Raw genomic sequence first — 23691 nt, 5'->3', positions numbered from 1 at the left:
GTGTGTATAGAAAGGGACCGTCCCTTTGCGCTCAAATTCTGAACGAAAAATCGGCTTTTTCTCCGGCCACAGATGTCTTTAAAAAGTAAGACTATTACCGATGAATAGCTGATAGGCTGTTTAGTTTACCCTGAAATTACCCAAATAAGTGAACGGTCCCTTTAATAAATGATTGAATAAAAACATGAATGAATAATCGATAGGAATGAATGAATTAACAAATGATAAATAAATGTAATGGATAAATTAATGAATAAAGGCACGATTTGATGACTGAAAAGGTGAATAAATAATTGAATAAATAAATGTATAAATATATGTATAAATAAATGAATAAAAAAATGAATAAACAAATGAATAAATTAATGAATTAATAAATGGTTAAATAATTATACAAACTAATGAATAAAAAAATGAATAGATGAATAAATAAATAGGTGAATAAAAAAATAAATGAAAATAAATGAATGAATGAATGCTAGATATGGAAACTACTCCTGTGTTGCTGAAAACAAGCTTGGGCGTGCTGAAGGAAAGGTAAACTAAACCAAACCAGACGACCAAACCAAACCAAGCCAAGCCCAGCCATGCGAAACCAAACCAAACAAACTAGACAAACTAAACCAAACCAAACCAAACAAATTCCAAACCAAACTAAACAAAACAAAACAAAACTGATCACTACCGATCAAAACCAAAATGAATTAAAGAAACATGAACAAAATATATCCGAAACCATATTAATGCCAAGACACTCAAAATTTACAAAATAAAAAAATGAACAAAACGTACAATTGCCCTTCCCTACCCTCTTTGTAAGAGGTGGGGGGGGGGGAGGATGTACAATATGTCACATATTTTTGCAGTGCATTTTTACCCCCTGCAACTTTGTATAGTAAGGTTAAATACTATGGATCCTCTTTAATGCCATAAAAATGTCGTCTTCCTAGCAATGGGGACTATAATCTTCATATGACACAAAGTACAGTTGACAAACAGAAACAAATCTCTCCTTTTATCACCATTGACATTGTCTTTTCAGCTTCAGTCAATAATCAGTTATGTCATGTGAGGGTTTTGAGTCTCCATTTCTAGGAAGACGACATTTTTAGTGCATCCTGAGCCCGTTCTCTTAATAGATAGTGGTCTTGTAGTTCACGTACTTTGGGGGACAATATGTTGGCCGCTAGATGTCTCATGCTAAATTCTTATCTGATAGATATTTTCACCGTACACTTGACGACCAATAAAGGAGACGTCAAGTTGTCGACCAATAAAGGAGACGTCAAGTTGTCGACCGATGTAGTTTATGGAAGGAATGGCCTCAGAAGCTGAAACTTTGTTTTACCATAGTTAAATTTCTACCGTAGTTAAAATAGATGGTTAAAGATGGAGAAACTTTATTCTAGATCTAGAGAGTGCGTCCATTTAACCAATGGTTAAATCTTGTTTAACCCTAGGTAGACGTAGGGTTAAAAATTGGAGCTGCGCAGATGCCACAAACTATTACAATGATTTTACCAAGGGTTAAATTTAACAATGTTTAGAATAATCTGTCGTCTTCATTCATTCTACCATGGTAAGAATCCGATTTAACCATGGTTAAAATGCCTTAAGTTTTAGCTTCAGTGTATACAACCTTGATTCCCTGCCTGTAGTTTTATCTGAAAGTCGTCTTCCTGTTTTACTATATATTGACATTAACATAAATTTTGCTTCAGGTTGAACTCTTTGAGACTGTTATTCCAATATGTCCGCCTGCATGTGACGCCATTGAGTACAGCAGTGGAGCTAGCTCACTCACTACTTCACTAGCTCTCCTTCTATTCATCACTATTCTCGCTGTTCGATTCAGAAACTAAATAATGTCGTCTTAGATTTTCTATTTTTCAAAATATTTTACATTTTTCTTGCCAAATAATTCAAGAACTTGAAATAATAAAAAGTATTTAGATTTCTAAAAACTATCAAAAAATGATATTAAAAACTTATTTTTATAGCATCTCTCCGTTAATAGAAATGTATTCTATGTTTAAAAACCAAAATAAGAATGGCATATACTTATACAATATAATTATAGAATACGTTCTTATCATGTATATGAGAACATTGTACAGTTAAAAATTAAGAAAAAATAAATAAAAGGTTTTTAAAAATACATTTCTTAACATGTTTCCGATGCAGCATGGGTTTCTCATGCGATGTTAAAGCCGTGTAACAAAATATGGTTTGAATTTTCATATTCCGACTAGTGTAAAGGACAGGGGTTTCATGACTTGGATTCGGATAAGGACAAGGATTAAGAATAGAGGGCAATGATTAGGATATGGACAAGGCTGAGAATAAGGACAAGGATAAGCATAAGACCAATTATTAGTATAAGGACCGGGATTAGAATTAGGATTAGAATTAGAATAAGGATTAGGATAAGAACCTGGATTAGAATAAGGACAAGGATTAGGGTAAGGACAAGGATTATGATAAGGACAGGGATTAGGGTAAGGACAAGGATTATGATAAGGACAGGGATTAGGATAAGGACAAGGATTAAGAATAGAGGGCAATGATTATGATAAGGACAGGGATTAGGATAAGGACAAGGATTAGAATAAAAACAAGGATTAGTATAAGGACAAGGATTATAATTAGAACAAGGATTTGGATAAGAACAAGAATTAGAATAAGAACAAGGATTAGGATAAGGACAAGGATTAGGATAAGAACAAGGATTGGATACGGACAAGGATTAGGATAAGGACAAGTATTATAATAAGGACAAGAATTAGAATGCGGAGAATGATTGGAGAAGGGCAAGGATTAGGTTAAGAACAAGAATTAAAATAAGGACAAGGATTAGAATGCGGAGAAGGATTGGATAAGGACAAGGATTAGGTTAAGAACAAGAATTAAAATAAGGACAAGGATTAGAATGCGGAGAAGGATCGGATAAGGACAGTGCGTCATAAATATAAGAACAATATAAGAATGACAAAAGCTGTAAAGTCGTCTTTGAAATTCTGAAGATAAACCCATTCCCCTTGTAACTGTTAGCAGTATGAATGGAGCCGTTGTGGGTTGTTAGCCGATTTTACTTTTCTCTGAAATCAGGAAGCATAAGATTAACTTGGGAACCCAGCTTTGCCGAGATTTTCCCCTAGAAAGTCTACCCACTCAACTTTGAATTTTTAAAATAAGCTTAGAATATTCCCGTGGTTTTCCCGAGTTCCCCAATCAAAGGGTTATGATCGGACGTGCATATACAAGCCGATAAAAAGAGATTTCTACTTTATATATAAAGATTATATGCCACACTGACTTGAAAAATTCCGGACTGTTTATAAAATTAGAAATTTAACACCCTTGAACTGTAGGTTGGCACTATATATAATTATACCAGTGTTATGAGATATATAATTTGACTGCAAACTAAACGGAGAACTGTGTTCGAAAGAATGATCTTAACTTAAGTGAAGTATATATTTATAACCTTATAATGCTTAAATATATATTTTAATTCTTAGAATCAAAAATGAAAGCTGAGATTTAAAATTGGTAAAATATTGGAATTTTCTAGAATTTTGGTTGTTAATTAGTTTGCTACAAAAACCATTAAAATTATTGAATTGTTGGGATCAAAATTTTTTTTGTGGGACCACAGAGAAGTGATCTGGACAGTCAGAAATTAGAAATCTTGCCTCCCAAACTTTCTGATAAAAAAGAGTCCAAATAAGCCACAAGATAAAGTACAAAGAATGACGCGAAAGCCCAGAATTTAAATATTGGACTTAAGTTAAGCATCAGTTTGAGCGAAGTATTAAGAGTTTAAACTGTACACTCTTATTTAACTGGGGTTTAAAGTTTGGGTGGTCTCAGTAATTATATTCCCCCAAGGGTTAAATAGTTAGTACTACAAATTATATGGAAAAGTACACTTCAAACATCAAACAAAAGTATACTTCATACATAATAATTCAGGCCTTGGAGAATAATTATATATGTACAAAGTGTAAACATAAATATTCTAAACTTTTGCATTTTGAAACTGGTCATAACACACCAGAATTCAATTTCACTTATAGAATTTAATTTGAGAAACTACCAAAACAATTTTTAAGCGACCTAAATAGATTTAAGCGTTCCATTTTCGTTAAAGAACCCACACAGTCGGATTAAAACTGGAAAGGATATTGTAATTATCCTGCTTAAAAACAACTTTTTAAATTTTTCTTTATTTTTTTCCTTTACTATGCATAATCATTTTTTTAAGTACTTTACAGGGCAGTTGTGGCTTTGACTAGTTATGTTTGGAAACTCATAAAACATTTCTTAACCCTATCTTTATTGGGCTATTTTTGTCAAATAAAGAGGGGGGGGGGAGATGTTTTCCATCTCCCTCTGATTTTGCCCATAGAGTTGAGATAGGGGAGTGAATATATGTCCCTATTCCAACTTTTCAGGCCCTGCTCATTAAAAATTAGACCTCTCTTTAATGGTTAGGGTGCAAGGGAGGATTTTTCAAAAAATACGTCTGAAAAATGTTCAAAAATAAACATTTTTACTTTTAAAAAGTATTTACTTAACATGTGACACATATCATTACATAAATTTTAGCCCTGTAGCTTAATCATAAGTTATTAACCATTTTTGATTTTTTTGAAACACCAACCCACGTTTGACTGTCCGTCACTATCTATGCATCAATAAATATTTTTTTAGCAAAATTAGTTCACAAGTTTGAATTTGAAAAGGTGAAACAGTTCTAATGTCATGTCAGCTTGGTTTTAAAGTTATATAGAAAAAAACACAGAGAAGGGGACGGGGGTGGCCCCCCCCCCCAATCGTGATGGGGTTAAACATCAAACAAGAGCTAATCCAAACTATCTGGTCAACATTGATGTGATCTTCAAAATGTATTAAATTATGCATAAACTATTAAGACTGGGCCAACTTGAAGAAAGAACGATTTGCCCTCTTATGATTATTAACGCTTTAAAAGTTTTAGTAGTAACAAGGGATCTGTGGAATCATTGTCATCTTCTTTCTTTCTTTTTGTTATAATAAAATGTCGCCAACGATTATGTATTTTGAAATTGCTTTATTTCTAAAAATACACCATGAAAATTTAAATGTTTATGCTATAACAATTAAAAAATAACAAAATCATTTCAATTAAAAATCACAAAAAGACGACATCATCCCGTACAATCTATTTAACCGCTATAGAATAAAAAACAGTGAAATGAAAACAGAAGAATTATTTGAATATTGTTTGTGAAACATGTAACATATATAAACGTTTAAGGCAGTTTTAGTTCATGCATTATAAGCTTTTGAATGCTATTTTTCAAGCCACTATTTTATTTTGATTTTATAAAACTAAAAATATTTCGTTTTTTTACATTCAGGTTTTTTTATTTCGGCCGGCCATCCGAGTTAAAACAAAAAAAAATAAGTCCATTTTTATTCGCCCTAAAACTCAAATATCTACAAATTCATCATTGTAGGATTATCATATTTGAATTTATAGATTTTAATCATCTCTAATTGTAAAGCCCCCCCCCCTCCCCGCAACCAATTATGAAATAATTCGTTCTAATTGCATGATGTAACCATTTAAGGAAAATTGTTTTATAAAATTCTACTATAGATATCCATGGGGGGGGGGGGGGAAAGTTTTTCAATAAAAAACGCACGGTTTTTAAAATCTGATTACACAACTATAGATACATTTGTTACAGTGCAAGTGACCCAAAGGTTGTAAGTTCCAAAAATATAGATGTAATGATATCAAAAACAAAGGCCAAGGTGTTGCAACACTTCAAAATTGACCCAGTCTTAAAAATGTCGTCGTTCGAATTGGAAGCAAAGCTTATATTTCAGCCCTCAGAGGGGCATCGTTGAGCGGTAGCCGGTACGATACTAAAAGTTTTATTTTTAGTTTTCCAATAATAATATTTGTGTGTTCAGAAGGGTGAACAAAATCTTTCACAAGGAATTGACGAGACATGATTACAGATTATTGACCAAAATTGAGAAATAGAATGCAATCATTTTATTAAAAACTTGTTTGGAAACCCAGTTTTGCCTTAAAACTAAACTTTGCCTTTAAAAGTCAACAAACCTAATCTATGAACATTTCTGTACTTTTGCCGAGTTTCCCGATCCAAATTTGAGACAAATCGGTCAAGGGGTTCATGAGTTATGATCAGACATACAATGATACAAACAAGCAAACAGCGATTATAAATTTATATATTTCGATTTTAGATAGATGTAAATGCTCCATAATTTCCATATTTTTTATTACTGAATCAATTTCACTTCTGACTAGACATTCATGAACTGGGTTTAGTAATCTAGGTTCCTTATCTAGGGTGTCTCAACCTTTATAAATAGGTTTTGCCGAAGGGTTTAAAATTCACACTAGTCATCTTTTTTTCACATAGATACAGGGTTAATCACAAAACGTAATACACGGAATGGGTCGTTTTAATTTTTTTGTAAAACGAACCAATTCGTTTTTTGAAAGAGGTAGATAAACGAAAAACGATGGTATCGAAAACAAAACGAAAACTAGTATTTTTTCTATCGTTTTTAAAAACTATACAACCCTATACACGAAGTAATTTTGTTAAATACATTGATTGGTTAGAACAAACAACTTTTTGAGGTCCAATTCTAATAGTTTTTATGGTGTCAGGTACTTTCCCAAATACATTTTCCAAAGATGCGACTTCCAAAGGGTATTTTCCCAAGTGGCAACTTCCCAAATGTGCAATTTCCCAAGTGGCAACTTCCAAAGTATGTCCTAGCCACAGCACTCGGCACCACAGAAGTCCTAACGTAACCTAACCGTTGAAAAGGTGCCGCTTGGGAAATTGAACATACGGGAAGTTGCCACTTGGGAAATTGTCACTTAAGAAGTTGCCGCTCGGGAAAATGCCTTTTGGAAAATACCTAACACCGTTTTTACTTAAACATAAGTAAAAAGAAGTGTCATGATGTACAGATATAAAACAACAGATTCAATGAGATGAACTAAATGTCGGCTGGTTTATGTTTTGTGAAGAACCATATATATTTGGACCAGATTAATCAACGGGAAAATGGATTATTGTATAGTCCGGATTCTTAATCAATAATCATGGATGTCCCAATAAACAAATAGATTAACAATTTTCAAGTATTTATTTTTTGTAGCTTTCTGATGAACAAATTTGTATTAAAATAGGTTGCTTTCTATCAGTGCAGTAGTGGTGCAATTACAATAAAACTTAATAATGTTTGATGATTCAAAACAGAAACAAAATTTTAAACGTATTTCTCTGGTAAAAGCACCATAAGGCAAACCACATTTTGGAAATCCCAGAACAAGAGGCATTTAATAATTAGTAACGACCTTTAACTTGCACATATTTTAATTTCTCAACTCTCATGTTTTGTGAGACACCCAGTACGGTGTATACTGTATACTGTATCATGTGTATAGAGAACATGAATTGTAATGGTATCCATATATTAACATTTAGATATATTATAGATAAACTAGACTTCAAAAGTCTTCCAAGGCCCTTAGCGCCCATCTTCGATTTTAACTTTTCATTGTTGCTCTATCTGCGGGATTTTCTCTTCTTAAATTAATTTCGCGGACTTAATATTTTTTTCTCGTGGATTTTGAAAAATCAAATTGGTTTTTTTTGCCCGATCGGTTTATCACAAAATAAGCAGGTAGATAGATAAAGCAATATTTAAATAAACTATTACCAATTTGAATAAATACTATTCAATAACTAAACTAAACTAATAAACTAAAAGTGTATATGCACTAGATGAATATATATTTATATTTAAAATTCGGTGATGGTGATGGACCAAACCTCTGTAGAGTAAAAAAGTAGATGTTAAAGTTCCACATTTATTGAAAATATATTTCGGTCTGGGTTGACCCTCGTCAGTTCTTGAGATTGTTTCTGTCACAAAGATAAAAAGCAAAACTATTATTTAGATAGATAGAGCAATTAGAGAAAAAATGAAAATTATTATTCTCTTTTTCTACATATTGGATTATTTCTAAGCTTGATATTATATCAGTAAAATTATGCCACAAAAAATCCCAATTCAGAGCTAAACACAGAACAGTATTATTGGGATAACCTGTAGCTCCATGAAGTAGTTAAAATTAATTTTTCTATTGTTCTAATTATCAAATGATGTTTCCCTTGAATTACAGGGTTACCCTCAAAGAGGGGCGTACGAGGGCTTTTGTTTAGGTGGGNCCATTTCCTGAAGACCTGTTCTGCTAGGAGAAAGCAGGATAATATCATCTGCATATACCCAGATGCCCATATAGACACCCTGGATTTGGCATCCAATAGTTGAACATCGTAATAGCTTGATAATTTTGTCAATGTAAATACAGAATAGCACAGGGGAAGAAACTGCTCCTTGTCTGACACCATTTTGTACATTGAAGGTATTTGAGAATGCATTACCCCATCTAACATTACATTTTTGATTTGAGTAAATGAACATTAAACACCTTAATGCTAGAGGTGAAACACCCCTCTCCAATAACTCTGTGAAGAGCACTTCCCATGACACAAGATCAAATGCCTTACTCAGATCCATTGCACAAGCATAAACTGCTCTACCAGCTCTGTTGTAATAATCCACTACAGAGTTGACCCCCCAGCTGCACATTGTAGCTAGCTTCTGAAAACCAAACTGAAGTTCATCTGTGGTCAGCTTATCAGAGTTTAGAATTAATATCAACCAGTCAAACCATTTTAGAATCAAGCTGCCAATGGCAATTGCCCTGTAATTGTCACTGATAGCAATGTCATCTAAGTTGTCCTTCACTATGGGCACTAATGTGCACAGTAGTAAAAAAGCAGGAATTTGGCCTGTAGCCAAAAACCATTTAAATAGGGTGGTCACATGATCTATTAACTTGTTAGATATTAGAGGGGAATTTAGAAAATCCCTCGGTATGAGTTTTGTCAGTCCCTTTCAGCCTGAAAGGGAGTTCAAAGTGTACAAGTCATGTAAATGTTCACATATTATATGCAGTAGAGTACATAAATACAGTATGTTCCCTAGACTATTCTTTTCAATTTCGAATTTTTTAAACTGTTGAATAAACTTTATAATGAATTAGGTGAATAAAAACATCATTTGATTTATAGTTATAACGGAAAATTATCGTTTGTAAAGTGAAAGGTATAGAGTCTTTGTGAAATGATCATTGGTCAATTATGAAACCAGCCTTTTTCATAATTTGGTTTTCTTTTAATATTAATCTTAGGTTTTCTATAAAATGATATTCCAGGGCCCAAAAGGTTATATATCAAAATATAAGGGAACAGGATTATAAATATGTGAAGTACACCTGCAGAGTATGGAAACAGTACAACAAAATGGTCGAATTTTACACTTTTTTCTTGTAAATTCCACTTTAAATGCATATTCTATTCTCTTTGATTTCAAATAAAAAAAACATAACTAAATTAGACTATATTTTACGAAGCACTAATTATATTTATGATAAACGACAACAATTTATAACACAGGTCAATTATACAGACTTCTGATCCAATAGGATCCGAGCCATGTGGAAACGGAGCTAAACAGAATCCGACACCGAGAAGCTCTCCCAAAGATATCGAGTGATTTGATGGCATTAAATCACAAACCCATTATTATATAACACCCCTCAATTTCCATCGATCATTATTTTTACCTTTAACCTAATTTAAGACATATTACATTTAATGTCGGAAACCAATTAGATCCGTTTCCACTAGGTCCGTTGGGACGGTACTAGACTTCTAATTCCAACCCTAAAATGTTATTAATTTAATTGCAAATACATTCTTTTTAAATTGCCATTAAAGTGATTTAATGGGTATCCTTTAAACCTTTAAATGGGTACCCGTTAAACCACTGTGAATCGGACATGCCATCATATAAATGGAGAAATTACGTTTACAGGGAAAATGATTCATAGCATCTACATTTTTAATTTAGGACTTTAAACTATTCACTTTTTAAATAAAGTTTGGCATTGTTGTTTGATCCTTTTTTTTGTTGATTACATGTGTGCGGAAATTATTACACTTATAGACATTGTTAACAGAGAACAAACGTCAGGCATATCATGCACAATTCACGTTAAACATAATTATAGCCAATAATTTTACGCAAAATATTTTTTTCCTCCTTGATCTAAACTTTTTAGATTTTCTACTCATTTGAAAATATTTATCCTACAGTACAATTCCTATTTTTTATTTTTTATTTAACACACACAAAAATAAAACCTTTCATGATGCGAAAAATATAAAGTGCAAGTTTTGTTATTTATAAAGGGATTTGAAAATCAGATTTGTTGCAAAGACTCAAATCCTTTGCAATCCTTCATTGTTTACAAATCATATGACAATACAACCGTATTGCACTTTACGTCTCAGACCAGTTTTGGAATTATATCATTGACTGAAGATATCAAGCAGAAGAACTAACATTAATTGTTTTTTAATTGAAAAAGGTATTTTCATTTTAAAAAACTTCAAAGAACAATTTTTTTTATGAAAGCATTTAAATCATCTGAGCTGAAAACTTTAGAATGGGATATTCTTAATCCCGATCGCTTAATTTGAGTATTCAATGTACACACTCTTTATTTTCTTCTTAAAGGGAGTGATCGGCAATGTATGTTGAACTGCGAATGCAGTATTATAGAAAATCTTTTTAGGATTCATTTGAGACATATAAAACGTTTCCACGATGTATAATTACTGAGTTTGAGTGCAAAGTCGAGGTTCAAAATCATGAACTTGGGTGGGTAGGTTTTCAGAATCGTGTTTTAAGATTATAAAATAACGAAGACGAAAAAATTATACAGTAAACTAATTAGATGTTTAGGAACATATTTCTCAAAAGAAATTTGTCATTAAGTCAATGTTAGAATCAATTTTTTGGTTTTTATCATTATATTGAATTTCTTATTTTCTATGATTTTTTTTCGCAGATTTCTACAAATTCTTCAAATGTCGTCTTTTCAATAAAAATTCCATAACATCTTTGTGAATAATGAGAGATTATAGAAATTAATAGTTGAAAAAAATTACTCATTTTCGATGATAAAAGCTAATAACTAAAGGTTTAATATAGAATTTTGTATACATTTTTTGTCGTCGTAATAATTAAATATAATATAATAATTTAAAAAAAAAACGATTCTGAAAATGTACCCACCCCAATTCATGATTTTGAACATCGGCTTTGCGCTCCAACTCATTGAATAAACGTTGTAGAAACGTTTTATTTGTTTTAAATGAATCCAAAAATATTTTTCCACAATACTACATATTCAGTTCAATCACCATACATTGCCGGTCACTCCCTTTAATACTTTTTTTGATATCCCTACTGTATAAAAGTGACGTTTGATAACAAACAGATACGATGCTATATGAATTGGACTAATATCTGATTGAACTAAAGTCAGTTGTTCACAAGCCGGCTTTTCATTTAAACAAATATAAATTTAATCCTATTAATTTGAACTTATTAAACAACAAACTTATCACATTTGAGGACTATAGTCGTTTTGAACGTTAATCTTAATAAAAATCAATCCAAAACTTACGTTCGTTCAATGGGGTATTATAGTTCAAGTGATGACACCATCAACGACAGAAATGCGCAAAAATTAAAACCCGGGTTTTTAAAATTAAAGAGCGCATCTCTAATCGCTAGAAATTGATCTTAAGACTAAATTGGTCTTGATGTTAGCAAAAAGAGAGGATTAAGCATTGATCTCGATATCCACCATATTAAAGTTTTCAGCTCTGGCTTAAATGCTCAAACAAATCTAAATAAGATGACCAACAATATAAGTTGGGTTAAACTATCACTAGAATTTGACTAGTTTCATGGCAGCGAAGAAAATCCTATTGATAATGTCCATAGCTGAGGTAGCGGCATTTCCCGTGAGCGCAGGCCCACTTGGAGTTATACACATGGTTAATCACGTGACCTGCTGACTATTGCTTGAAGCAGACAATTTATGAACTAGATAGTTTAACCATCATACATAGGTAGATGCAGGAACTGTTTTATGCTTTTTAACTTTAATATCAAGGTTTTTTTTAAAATCAATTTTTTGAGTTTGTGTACTTTTCTTCAGTTTGATTAATGGGCGTGACACCAGCCTGGACTAACCACACCTCCATAGAATCTGGGCAAACTTCGATACTTAGGGCGTGGTGCATCCGGTGGAACAACATTTCCGCTCTGAAGAATGGATTTGATCTTTTCCTTCAAAAACTTTGTTAAACGCTTCTTCTTATACGCAAGATTAGTTGTCTCGTTTGGGTCTTTCTTCAGATCATACAGATAAACCATTTTAGCCTCATTTGCCTGAAAAAGTCATAAAAGGAATTGAGTTTTTGCCACAAATTCAAATTTTCTAATCCCTATATCTTTGCTACTAGATGGTGTAAAGCGATGATATTTCAAACTTAGACTATTTAATCTAACAGAATTCATAGATTGAAATATCAAAGATCTACGACATCGGGTTGCTAAGATATAGGGGGAAACAATTTAGAGTTTGTGTCAAAAACTCATTTCCTTAGTCAGAAGATCATGTGAAATAGAATAAATATCGAGAAACTGTAAATAAAACCGGAAAATTAAAAGAAAAAACAAGGTAAAACGGAAAATGAATATGATTTACGTCTTAGAAAGTATCAAAAATTCAAACAATATTCAAATCAATTGCACCATTTCATACAAATGCCTTTGTTAATAAAATAGATTTTACCTCGTAAAGGGTTTGAAGATATTTGTTCTTGGTTTGTTTTCTGGTTGTATCTGAAGTCAGACCATCAGCATATCCCCAGATAAGCTTAAACCTGAACACCAAACATAATTCAATCAACAATCAATCAATCAATAAATTAGTAAATTGATGCATTGATAAATCCATCAGTTTTTTATTAGTCAACGAATCCAAAAATCAGTCAATAAACCATCAAAAAATCAATAAATCAGTTTAAGTATCAAATTACAAACAAACTTCTACACATTAATAAATCAAAAAAATCAAAAAAAACTTTGATAAGAAAATATTCAAATTCCATTTTCACCTTCCAACACGTACAGCTGCTGTTATTCTTAGAGCATCGTTTATATTGTAAACCAACTCATTTCTAGGCCCCGGCCAACCTGCAGTACAATACAGTTTACAGTGCAGTAAAGAATGTAACAGTACATTAAAGTACAGTACAGTACAGGATATTACAGAACAGTACAGTACAGGACATTAAAGAACAGTACAGGAAAGTAAAGTACAATAAAGTACAGTACAAAACAGTACAGTATAGTACAGTACAGTACACTACAGTAGAGTACACTACAGTACACTACAGTACAGTACAGTACAGTACAGTACAGTACAGTACAGTACAGTACAGTACAGTACAGTACAGTACAGTACAGTACAGTACAGTACAGTACAGTACGAGTACACTACAGTACAGTACAGTACAGTACAGTACAGTACAGTACAGTACAGTACAGTACAGTACAGTACAGTACAGTACAGTACAGTACAGTACGGTACAGTACAGTACAGTACAGTACAGTATAGTATAGTACAGTACAGTACAGTACAGTACAAGACAGTACTGTATACTGCATAGTATAGTATAGTACAGTACAGTACAGTACAGGGCATGACAGTACAGTATAGTATAGTGCAGTATGGGTAAGTACATTATAGTACAGAACAGTACAGTTCAGTAAAAGTATAGCTCATAGTGTATCTAGATGAAAAATGTAATTTTAGAATAGCACAATGTTCCATGGCCTTTAAAAATTAAGTATGTGTAAGGAAGCACCTTTGGATACAAATCCAGGTTTCTCTATTGTTTACAATTCGTCAAAGATGTATATACATGCATAACACTATAACAATACATCTCTTAGTGTTAAGAAAGGAGGGGGTCCAAAGGGGAGGGTGGGAGTTCAAGGGTACACAAAGGGTTGAAAGGGTGTAGGAGGAGTAGGGGACGGGATGGGGGTACAAGAGTTTACTGGTGTCCAGGAGAAGAGTTGGAAGAGGGAAGAAGGTCCAGCCAGGTCCAAAGGGACTATTTGATGGTTGGTGAAAGAATCCAGGAGGGGCGAAGGTACGACGGAAAGCATGTAATTGTTCTTTTTTATGCATCTACATTTAGGCGTTTAGAAAACCAGAAACATAGATTAGATCAATATCCGGCCATTTTCTACTTGTCTTAACAACCAATCGAAGGTTAAAACGTGGAATTATCCAATTCTTCATCTTCATTATTTAGATTTATATTGACCTTGAATACAGCTGCAGGGAGTTATAAAAAATAAGATCTACATGATGAACTTTGAAACAACTTTTTTTCCCGAATTCAGCTAAGCTTCTTTGAGCCTGAATACTTTTGAATAAAGTGTGTAATTTCCAAAAAAAAAATTTCGCGTAACTAACCTGCTGTATGACGAAGGAACTGAAGGGTGTAACTAACCTGCTGTAAGATGTTAAGGAACTGAAGGGTGTAACTAACCTGCTGTAAGATGAAGGAACGGAAGGGTGTAACTAACCTGCTGTAAGATGAAGGAACGGAAGGGTGTAACTAACCTGCTGTAAGATGAAGGAACTGAAGGGTGTAACTAACCTGCTGTAAGATGAAGGAAGGGAAGGGTGTAACTAACCTGCTGTAAGACGAAGGAACTGAAGGGTGTAACTAACCTGCTGTAAGATGAAGGGACTTAAGGGTGTAACTAACCTGCAGTAAGATGAAGGGACTGAAGGGTGTAATTTACCTGCTGTAAGACGAAGGGACTGAAGGGTGTAACTAACCTGCCGTAAGATGGAGGGACTTAAGGGTGTAACTAACCTGCTGTAAGATGAAGGGAATGAAGGGTGTAACTAACCTGCTGTAAGATGAAGGAACGGACGGGTGTAACTAACCTGCTGTAAGATGAAGGGACTGAAGGATGTAACTAACCTGCTGTAAGATGAAGGAACGGAAGGGTGTGATTAACCTGCTGTAAGATGAAGGGACTGAAGGATGTAACTAACCTGCTGTAAGATGAAGGGACTGAAGGGTGTAACTAACCTGCTGTAAGATGAAGGGACTGAAGGGTGTAACTAACCTGCTGTAAGATGAAGGGACTGATCCATTCCATCAAGAAATGTTGTGTTAGCCTGACCCCCAGCTAGAGCTAGGATAGTTGGTAACCAATCGACAACATGGATCATATTCTCAGATACCCGACCCTGTAGGACACAATCAATCAAAATTTTTTAGAAAAAACTAATTTTTGCATTGGGTACCATTGTGAATAAGAAAAGCCGGTTTATAAATGGAGGGTCAATTAACATTATGCCGATAGTTCTTTTAAAAGATATTTATTTGAATATTCTACAGGGTTGGCGCACATATTTTGAGAGCGGATACAGTGTTGTGTAGAGATAATTCTGGTTTTAATTGATCCCCCTGTAGTTTGAAATTTTAATTTAATCACTCAACCTATCATATTCCACAGTACTGAGTTATTACCGGACCCCTGTGTGCTATGGATTGGCCTTTGTAGGATTAATTTCTTCCTGTATTAGCAATATCTATTTCCTGCTACAGAGGCAGGGCAGCAATATCTACTTCCTGCCACTGAGGCAGGGCAGAAATATCTGCTTCCTGCTTCAGAGGCAGGACAGAAAAATCTACTTCCTGCTACAGAGGCAGGACAGAAATATGTACTTCCTGCTTCAGAGGCAGGACAGAAATATCTACTTCTTGCTACAGAGGCAGGACAGAAATATGTACTTCCTGCTTCAGAGGCAGGACAGAAATATCTACTTTCTGCTACAGAGGCAGGACAGAAATATGTACTTCCTGCTTCAGAGGCAGGACAGAAATATCTACTTCCTGCTACAGAGGCAGGACAGAAATATATACTTCCTGCTTCAGAGGCAGGACAGAAATATCTACTTCCTGCTACAGAGGCAGGACAGAAATATATACTTCCTGCTACAGAGGCAGGGCAGAAATCAATCAAAAAAGTGAAATCTTCGATGAAAGAGATTGCAGTTTTCGCAGATCCACACATTCGGTATTTTTTGCACATTTTTACAATATAGATTTGTTTAAGCGAATATGTATAAAAAGGCTTGAAAACGCTGGATTCGATGTTTCTCGACAGAATAATTAAAAAGTCACTTAGTTCGGTATCCACGAAATACTGAAGTAAAAAGTTATTTCTGGTGGAACAGAAACATTGAATTAAAAATAATAAATTCCTTCCTCTTATACCTCACTTTTGAAATTCCTGAACACCCCCTTTTAAAATATTAAAAAGTATATATTTTGATAATTGATCCTGCCTGAAGTTTAGGATTAACCCTAGGATAATGGAACAAGGAAACCGTTCTAGTTCCCCCTTCATGTACACTATTCTTCTTCCCTCGAAGAGGCCAGTTCGAGGCCCTTGTGTAGCCTCCATTGTCGGAGAGAAAGATGATGACGGTGTCCTCGTACATCTTGGCTTTCTTCAGGGCCTTTGTCACGTTCCCGATCCCTTCGTCCAGGGCGCTGATCATGCCCTGTCTCATACTCTCCTAGATAGATAGATACAGTTAGTTCAGATTAACATGACAATTTATTAAAAAGGAGTGTCCATTTGAAAAGAATAGTATAGGATGAACAATAATAAAAATATAAGGCAATATTTTGAAAACCTAAATTCTATTTTTAAATTTTGAAGTGCAAACAACATATATACAATATACAGGGTTACCCAAAAAACACAAGTTTAAACTAGCAGGAATCATGAATATAAAGTGCATGATAGACAGTATGAATTATGTACAGTCGTCTCTGAAGTCTCATCCTTTGTGTGTTACCCTGTACATAAAACATGTAAAATGAATAGAGATATTTTTCTATTTCTCGCGAATGCAGATATATCCATTGTGAAGTTCCACTTTCTATATACTGTACAGGGTGACCCGAAAACATGAGACTTCAAAGACGACTCCAAAAAATGGGTTGTTCATAGTTTCCTTAAAGAGTTATAATTAACCCTGTATAGGGTATGGTCCCTTATTCTTGTAGTTTACATGTGAGTTGGGATCAAACAATGCACAAACTACGTTGTTTCAGGGTTATTCATTAAGAATAAGATTGTGTGGATTTTCTTCATTTTTTTACAATTCTTTGCAGCAGGATGTTTCTGTTGACAAAACAATTTTTATAAACCATTTAATAAATCAAATAAGGCGTTCATATCATGGTATTCCTAGCATACTTAGCATGTCAGGGTGTTTGTCTGTCTGTTTGTTTGTGTATCCATTAAACGTCAAAACGGCTGAACTATTCGGGCCCTAATATTCATAGGAAGATTCGGGCCCTAATATTCGGGCCCTAATATTCATAGGAAGATTCGGGCCCTAATATTCGGGCCCTAATATTCATAGGAAGATTCGGGCCCTAATATTCAGGCCCTAATATTCATAGGAAGATTCGGGCCCTAATATTCGGGCCCTAATATTCATAGGAAGATTCGGGCCCTAATATTCATAGGAAGATTTATGGCCCTAATATTCGGGCCCTAATATTCATAGGAAGATTTATGGCCCTAATATTCGGGCCATAATATTCATAGGAAGATTCATGGCCGGTCAAATTTAAAAAATTGTGCCTGAATAACGGGCGATTTAAATCCTTAAAAATGTAACATTTAAACACTTGAATTCGATATATAATAATATAAACAACCGTTAAAACGCCTGAACCGATCGGTCCCATTTATTTGGAACCTTACATGGTAAGGTGTAGGGTCGAATCCCCAAAACCTTGGAAAGGATGGATTCTTTTTTTGTTTGGGACTAGATGCAGGATAAAAATAAATCAATAATATTTCAATGCTCGATCAGTGATTTTTGTCCTCAGGAAAGAGTCGTGAGATGCCAACAGTTCTTTACAACATACTTTTCTGATTGCAAGGATTGCATTGTGATAGATTATTTTGAAGAAGTTGAGGTCATACTGTTCATCTGGAACTATATTAGCATCCATTTATCAGAAGAAGTCGTGGCATAAATAGAAGTGTACACATTATAAAGGGTGTCCCAATAAACTTGGGAATTGAGAGACGAGTTGAAAGTCGTCTTTGATTTCTCATATGTAATTCATGGCAAATAAAGTGTATCTTCTTCAATTTTGAAGATACAAAAAAGGTAGACCACATTTTGAAAATCTCAAGACCAGGCGTTTTCGATAATAGATGTTTAAACTGTTATACTGAAATAATTGAATTTATAAAAAAATTTCTCGAAGACGATATAAAAGTCGTCACCTAATTCCCATGTTTAATGGGACACACTGTACATTATAGGTGTATATCCTTTAATCACTGCAGTGCACTAAAATATCTTATTATGCGAAAATCAGATTATTTTCAAAATAATATCTGAAAATCTGAAAATCTGAAAATCTGAAAATCTGAAAATCTGAAGCTGAAAATAAACGTTAATTAGTTTTTCTAAAAAAAAGTGTTAATAGGGTGGTAAGGTCAAAAACACAGCGAGACTTTAAAGTCAGTCCGGCAACAAAAGTTGATGAATAAATTTAAAAAAACTTTGTAGGTTTTTGCGCATTGAGGAAGATTTGTTGTTTATATTAGTTTCACAAAAACTTCCTGTTATTAACATTTGAAAATCACCTATTGTTATTTTAGTCCAGGATTAGTTATACATGTCTAATGTGTAGTTGAACATTGTTAAAGCCTATACTAGTGATGTTCGAATGAGATTTTACAACTACTTGATTTAAACATGTGATTTAGTTAGATTTAAGTATGAAATAGACGTCATAACAATCATCTTAATCAAGGAAATTCAAGGTTTACAAAAAGTAACACTTAAATGTCCAGGGCTCCCCAATTTTACATTGTGTAAACTCTCTCCTTTGTATACCCCCCCCCCTCCCCCAACGTATTATAAAAGGGACTCCAAGAAAAGTTGGCAATGCCCGATTCACAACGGTACCATTGAAACCTTTATCTGATTAAAATTGTAATTGTCGTTTCTAAATTCTAAATTCTACGCAAATTAATCTGGCTGTACGACTGATTACAGAATTTTTACAACGGTACTGGAGGTCACAAAAAATTACGACAACAGTCCCTTTAATGTTACAGGTTACAGGTTACAGTCCCTTTAATGTTACAAGTTACGGGTTACAGTCCCTTTAATGTTACAGGTTACAGGTTACAGTCCCTTTAATGTTACAGGTTACGGGTTACAGTCCCCTTAATGCTACAGGTTACTGGTTACAGTCCCTTTAATGTTACAGGTTACAGGTTACAGTCCTATTAATGTTACAGGTTACTGGTTACAGGTTACAGGTTGCAGTCCCTTTAATGTTACAGGTTACGGGTTAAAATCTCTTTAATGTTACAGGTTACAGTCCCTTTAATGTTACAAGTTACGGGTTACAGTCCCTTTAATGTTACAGGTTACTGGTTACAGTCCCTTTAATGTTAGAGGTTACAGGTTACAGTCCCTTTAATGTTACAGGTTACGGGTTACAGTCCCTTTAATGTTACAGGTTACAGGTTACAGTCCCTTTAATTTTACAGGTTAGTGGTTACAGTACCTTTAATGTTACAGGTTACAAGTTACAGTCCTTTTAATTTTACAGGTTACAGGTTACAGTCCCTTTAATGTTACAGGTTACTGGTTACAGTCTCTTTAATGTTACAGGTTACAGGTTAAAGTCCCTTTAATGTTACAGGTTACGGGTTACAGTCCCTTTAATGTTGCAGGTTACAGGTTACAGTCCCTTTAATTTTACAGGTTAGTGGTTACAGTCTCTTTAATGTTACAGGTTACAGGCTACAGTCCCTTTAATGTTACAAGTTACAGGTTACAGTCCCTTTAGTGTTACAGGTTACAGGTTACAGTCCCTTTAATGTTACAGGTTACGGGTTACAGTCCCTTTAATGTTACGGGTTACAGTCCCTTTAATGTTACAGGTTACATTCCCTTTAATGTTACAGGTTACGGGTTACAGTCCCTTTAATGTTACTGATTACAGTCCGTTTAATGTTACAGGTTACTGGTTACAGTCCCTTTAATGTTACAGGTTACAGGTTACAGTCCCTTTAATGTTACAGGTTACGGGTTGCAGTCCCTTTAATGTTACAGGTTACTGGTTACAGTCCCTTTAATATTACATGTTACTGGTTACAGTCCCTTTAATGTTACAGGTTACTGGTTACAGTCCCTTTAATGTTACTGGTTACAGTGCCTTTAATGTTACAGGTTAGATGTTAGTCCCTTTAAATGTTGTAGATCACAAAAGGAGATCATCAGTTTCAACATTTTAGAAATTTTATTATTATTAGATTCCTGAACCAAAATATTCAACTATTTATCATTTCTAATCGACTGTTCACCCCAGGAAGTTTGGAGAAAATACATCAAGTTTTTAAACTTTTTATATTTCATATCAACTAAGCATCAAAGCCGAAACAAAATAAAAATGTCCAATGAAACTTGCTTTCCCAAGCAGGGATTTGAATCAAAATAATATCAACTAAAATAATATGTCGTCCCCACCCCCACCTTTTAATGTATAAAAAACAATTTAACTTGCAGGCATGTTTTTAAAGTTTGAAATCCGTTTATTAACCATATAACTATTTTTCTACTCATTATAAATGAAATTTCCGGTGATTTCAAATAAGCCGTCCAGCTTGGCTTTTTTAATTTTAAATCTTAAAAAATTACATACACCAAAAATCATATTTATTTTGGGTTTAATTGGGCAAAATTGTTATCAAAACTGATTTCCGTTTGACTTAAACTAATGAATTACACGTTTTTTCCCGTTAATCTTCAAAATTTGAGTTGGTTAAAGAAATGTATCCCAGCCTTAGTACCATATTCCAACAATTGATCTTCTGTAGGAAATAAAACTGTATTATTAGAATGTGATGAGAAAAGCGTGCTTTTCGTTCAAAGATTAATCATATTCAGATACATATCTGCAATAGAGCCATTAAACATTACATTTTGTTCCAAAACCAAGAACCCATACAGCCCACCTACAGCCTTGAACGGTATGTCTAAGCCCAAGTAAATTGAGTCTTTGCCCAAGCTAAAAATTTCTATTCCCTATATACTTGCAACCTGATGGTGTAAGTTTATGATATTTCAAACTTAGAATATTTAATCTAACAGAATTAATAGTTTGAAATATAAGGATTAGAAAATATAAGGAACAGAAAATCAGAGTTCTTGGCAAAGACTTCAGTTAGTGTCAACTTATTTTTTAGTAAGACCCGTTTTTTTCTTCAAAATAAAAATCCCAACACAATGATGTTATTGTTTCTTTATTTCCTTAAATTTTTAAACAATTACACTCGTGGAGTAATTAAGTTAGGTCTGCATAATATGGATATTGTGGAGATCAATGCTTGATACCGAGATTTCAAATCTAAAATCCTTCTGTGTACAGAGGACGGCCTGGAGTCATTTGAGGTTGATAAAATATTTGAGCTTTGACGCTTATTGGATGATAACAAACAAACTAATCACATTCATAAAGAAATGATTTTTTGTATTTTGTAAGAAATTTAATGAATATTTGAAGGTTACTGGGTTCTGATCTTGTGGTTGAAATTACCAAGAGTGCATGAAGGTGTTTAGACTCATTTATCATCGTAATCACCTAATCAGTCAAATATGGAATACTGCACACACCAAAATATTCTGACAGGGAGACCCGAAACGGATGAGATTTCAAATCAAATGATTGCATTGATTTGATAGAGTTTTTTTTTACATAATTTTTTTTTGTAAAGAAAATTACTCAATTTCTTTGCGAGTTGATTTCGTATTCCTTGGACGGGCGTATTCAATGCAGTATACGTTTTAGGCTCATAACTTCTAGACAACCCTGTATAGTGTAAAACTTATTATGCAGCATAATCTATTTGAAGTGCATTTTGCATTTGCAGTACACGGGGGGGGAGTCAAATCCAAACCAATCAATCAATAATATACCTTTGTAAGCTTGCCATAGGGTTGGTACTTGCGTGCATAGTGGTCAGGTACTTGAATAGGCTTATGCACATTCTGATAAGCCAGGTAGAGGAACAGAGGCTGACCGGCCTTATGATCTTCTATTACCTTCACCGCCTGATCACTGAAAAAGGAAGAATTAGGGTGAAATGATTTTTCTTTTTTGTTTATTCCAAATTGTAAGTTTATTTTCAATATAATTAAACCACTTATCAGCATTATCTTGAATTTTCTACATAGTTTTAGCACTCTAATATTGAATTATAGAACCGAAACTAATAATAGAAGAAAAATGCTTTACAAGATTTACGACCAAACCAAACGTAATAATTTTACTCAGGAACTAGAAAATTATACCCCGGGGTTTTCCACAGTGTGATGATTATCTATAGAAAGAAGGTAACTGGGCCTTCATTCTAAAATTGCGGAACAAACAATTTTGCCGTGGAGGGGGGGGGGGTGTAGCAGTATTTTAAAGGTTAGTCGATGATTAGATTAGAGATTTAATGCTTTTCTAGAATTCCAATTAGAAATGATAATCTATAGATAAATTGGATAGATAATTCCATTGCTATTCTAATTGGGAAAATTTTTCCTTGATAATTTTGATGAAATTAATTGTGTCTTTTTACTTTTTTCTATTCATCACAACCTTGAATATCTTCCGGCACAAAGGATGAGGCCTTTAGTTGACCAGTTTATCAAAACTGTTGTCAACGAAAGACATTAGTTTAAAGCGGAAACAATTAAAATAAGATCAAAGATTGAATAAATTCTGCAAAGTTTCATCGTTTGTGGGTATCCTATTCTTACAGAAAATATTGATAAAAATGATAAAAATCAAATTTAGAGAATCTCAATATTCTTGAAAGTGTTTGTCAAAAAATGTTTTCAGTAACAGTTTAAGATAATGAGTAGATAGTATAAGACTGTTTAAAAGGTTCCGAAAGAGTAAAAACAATAAACAGTATTATCAACCCCTGAACCGATGAGTGTACACAGTGTGCAAACAATATAAAATGTACCTAAATACGTTTGCAGAATAGCGGCCTGACCCTTTAAAAGATACAGCTTCATTCTCCCTGCAATATAAAAATATATAAACAAAACTTCTAGTGACTCCATTTATATAGAGTGGCATGTCTTATTCACAAAAAAACCCTATAAAATGATAATTTTGAATTGTGGTTTCTTTGAAAATGTTACATGAGAATTCATGCAGTAGAAACAAAGAAACGAATTGACAGAATTTTAGCCGTTTTGAAAATGAAAAACTACAATATATCTTTCCCGGTAAATCAAACAAACAGACAAACATTTGACAGCCAAACAAATAGACAAACATTTGACAGACAAACAAATAGACAAACATTTGGCAGCCAAACAAATAGACAAACATTAGGCAGACAAATAAACAAACATAGTGACAGGTTTAAATAGAATACTGGAAGAGCTTCATGAGTTTGATTAATGAGAAAAAGATTCTATCATCAGGTTTTCTGTAAACCAGTTGCACACTTGAGTAAATTGGCATTCTTTGAGAATACAACCCCCCCCCCCCT

General features: G+C 33.7%; 1 protein-coding gene and 1 long non-coding RNA gene across 2 annotated transcripts in view; one reads left to right on the top strand and one right to left on the bottom strand.

Moving 5' to 3' along the window:
- Positions 1–464: 464 nt before the first annotated feature.
- Positions 465–2156, top strand: LOC111714405 (uncharacterized). The gene is made up of 2 exons (XR_002767970.1): positions 465–537; positions 1722–2156. It is a non-coding gene; the product is annotated as an uncharacterized LOC111714405 (long non-coding RNA).
- A 9321-nt stretch (positions 2157–11477) lies between these two features.
- Positions 11478–23691, bottom strand: part of LOC111714406 (arylsulfatase I) — a 21307-nt gene continuing 9093 nt past the window's right edge. Inside the window, exons 4-10 of the mRNA XM_023489508.1 lie at positions 23155–23211; positions 22112–22253; positions 16424–16657; positions 15196–15319; positions 13155–13233; positions 12830–12920; positions 11478–12423 (exon numbers count right to left, since the gene is read on the bottom strand). Of these exons, the coding sequence (XP_023345276.1) occupies positions 12196–12423; positions 12830–12920; positions 13155–13233; positions 15196–15319; positions 16424–16657; positions 22112–22253; positions 23155–23211 (955 nt within the window). The 3' untranslated portion in view covers positions 11478–12195. The remainder of the gene's footprint in view (positions 12424–12829; positions 12921–13154; positions 13234–15195; positions 15320–16423; positions 16658–22111; positions 22254–23154; positions 23212–23691) is intronic.

Source organism: Eurytemora carolleeae, unplaced genomic scaffold (genome assembly GCF_000591075.1).
Source record: "Eurytemora carolleeae unplaced genomic scaffold, Eaff_2.0 scaffold1330, whole genome shotgun sequence".
Lineage (NCBI taxonomy): Eukaryota > Metazoa > Arthropoda > Copepoda > Calanoida > Temoridae > Eurytemora > Eurytemora carolleeae.
This window is presented reverse-complemented; position numbering and strand designations above follow the sequence as displayed.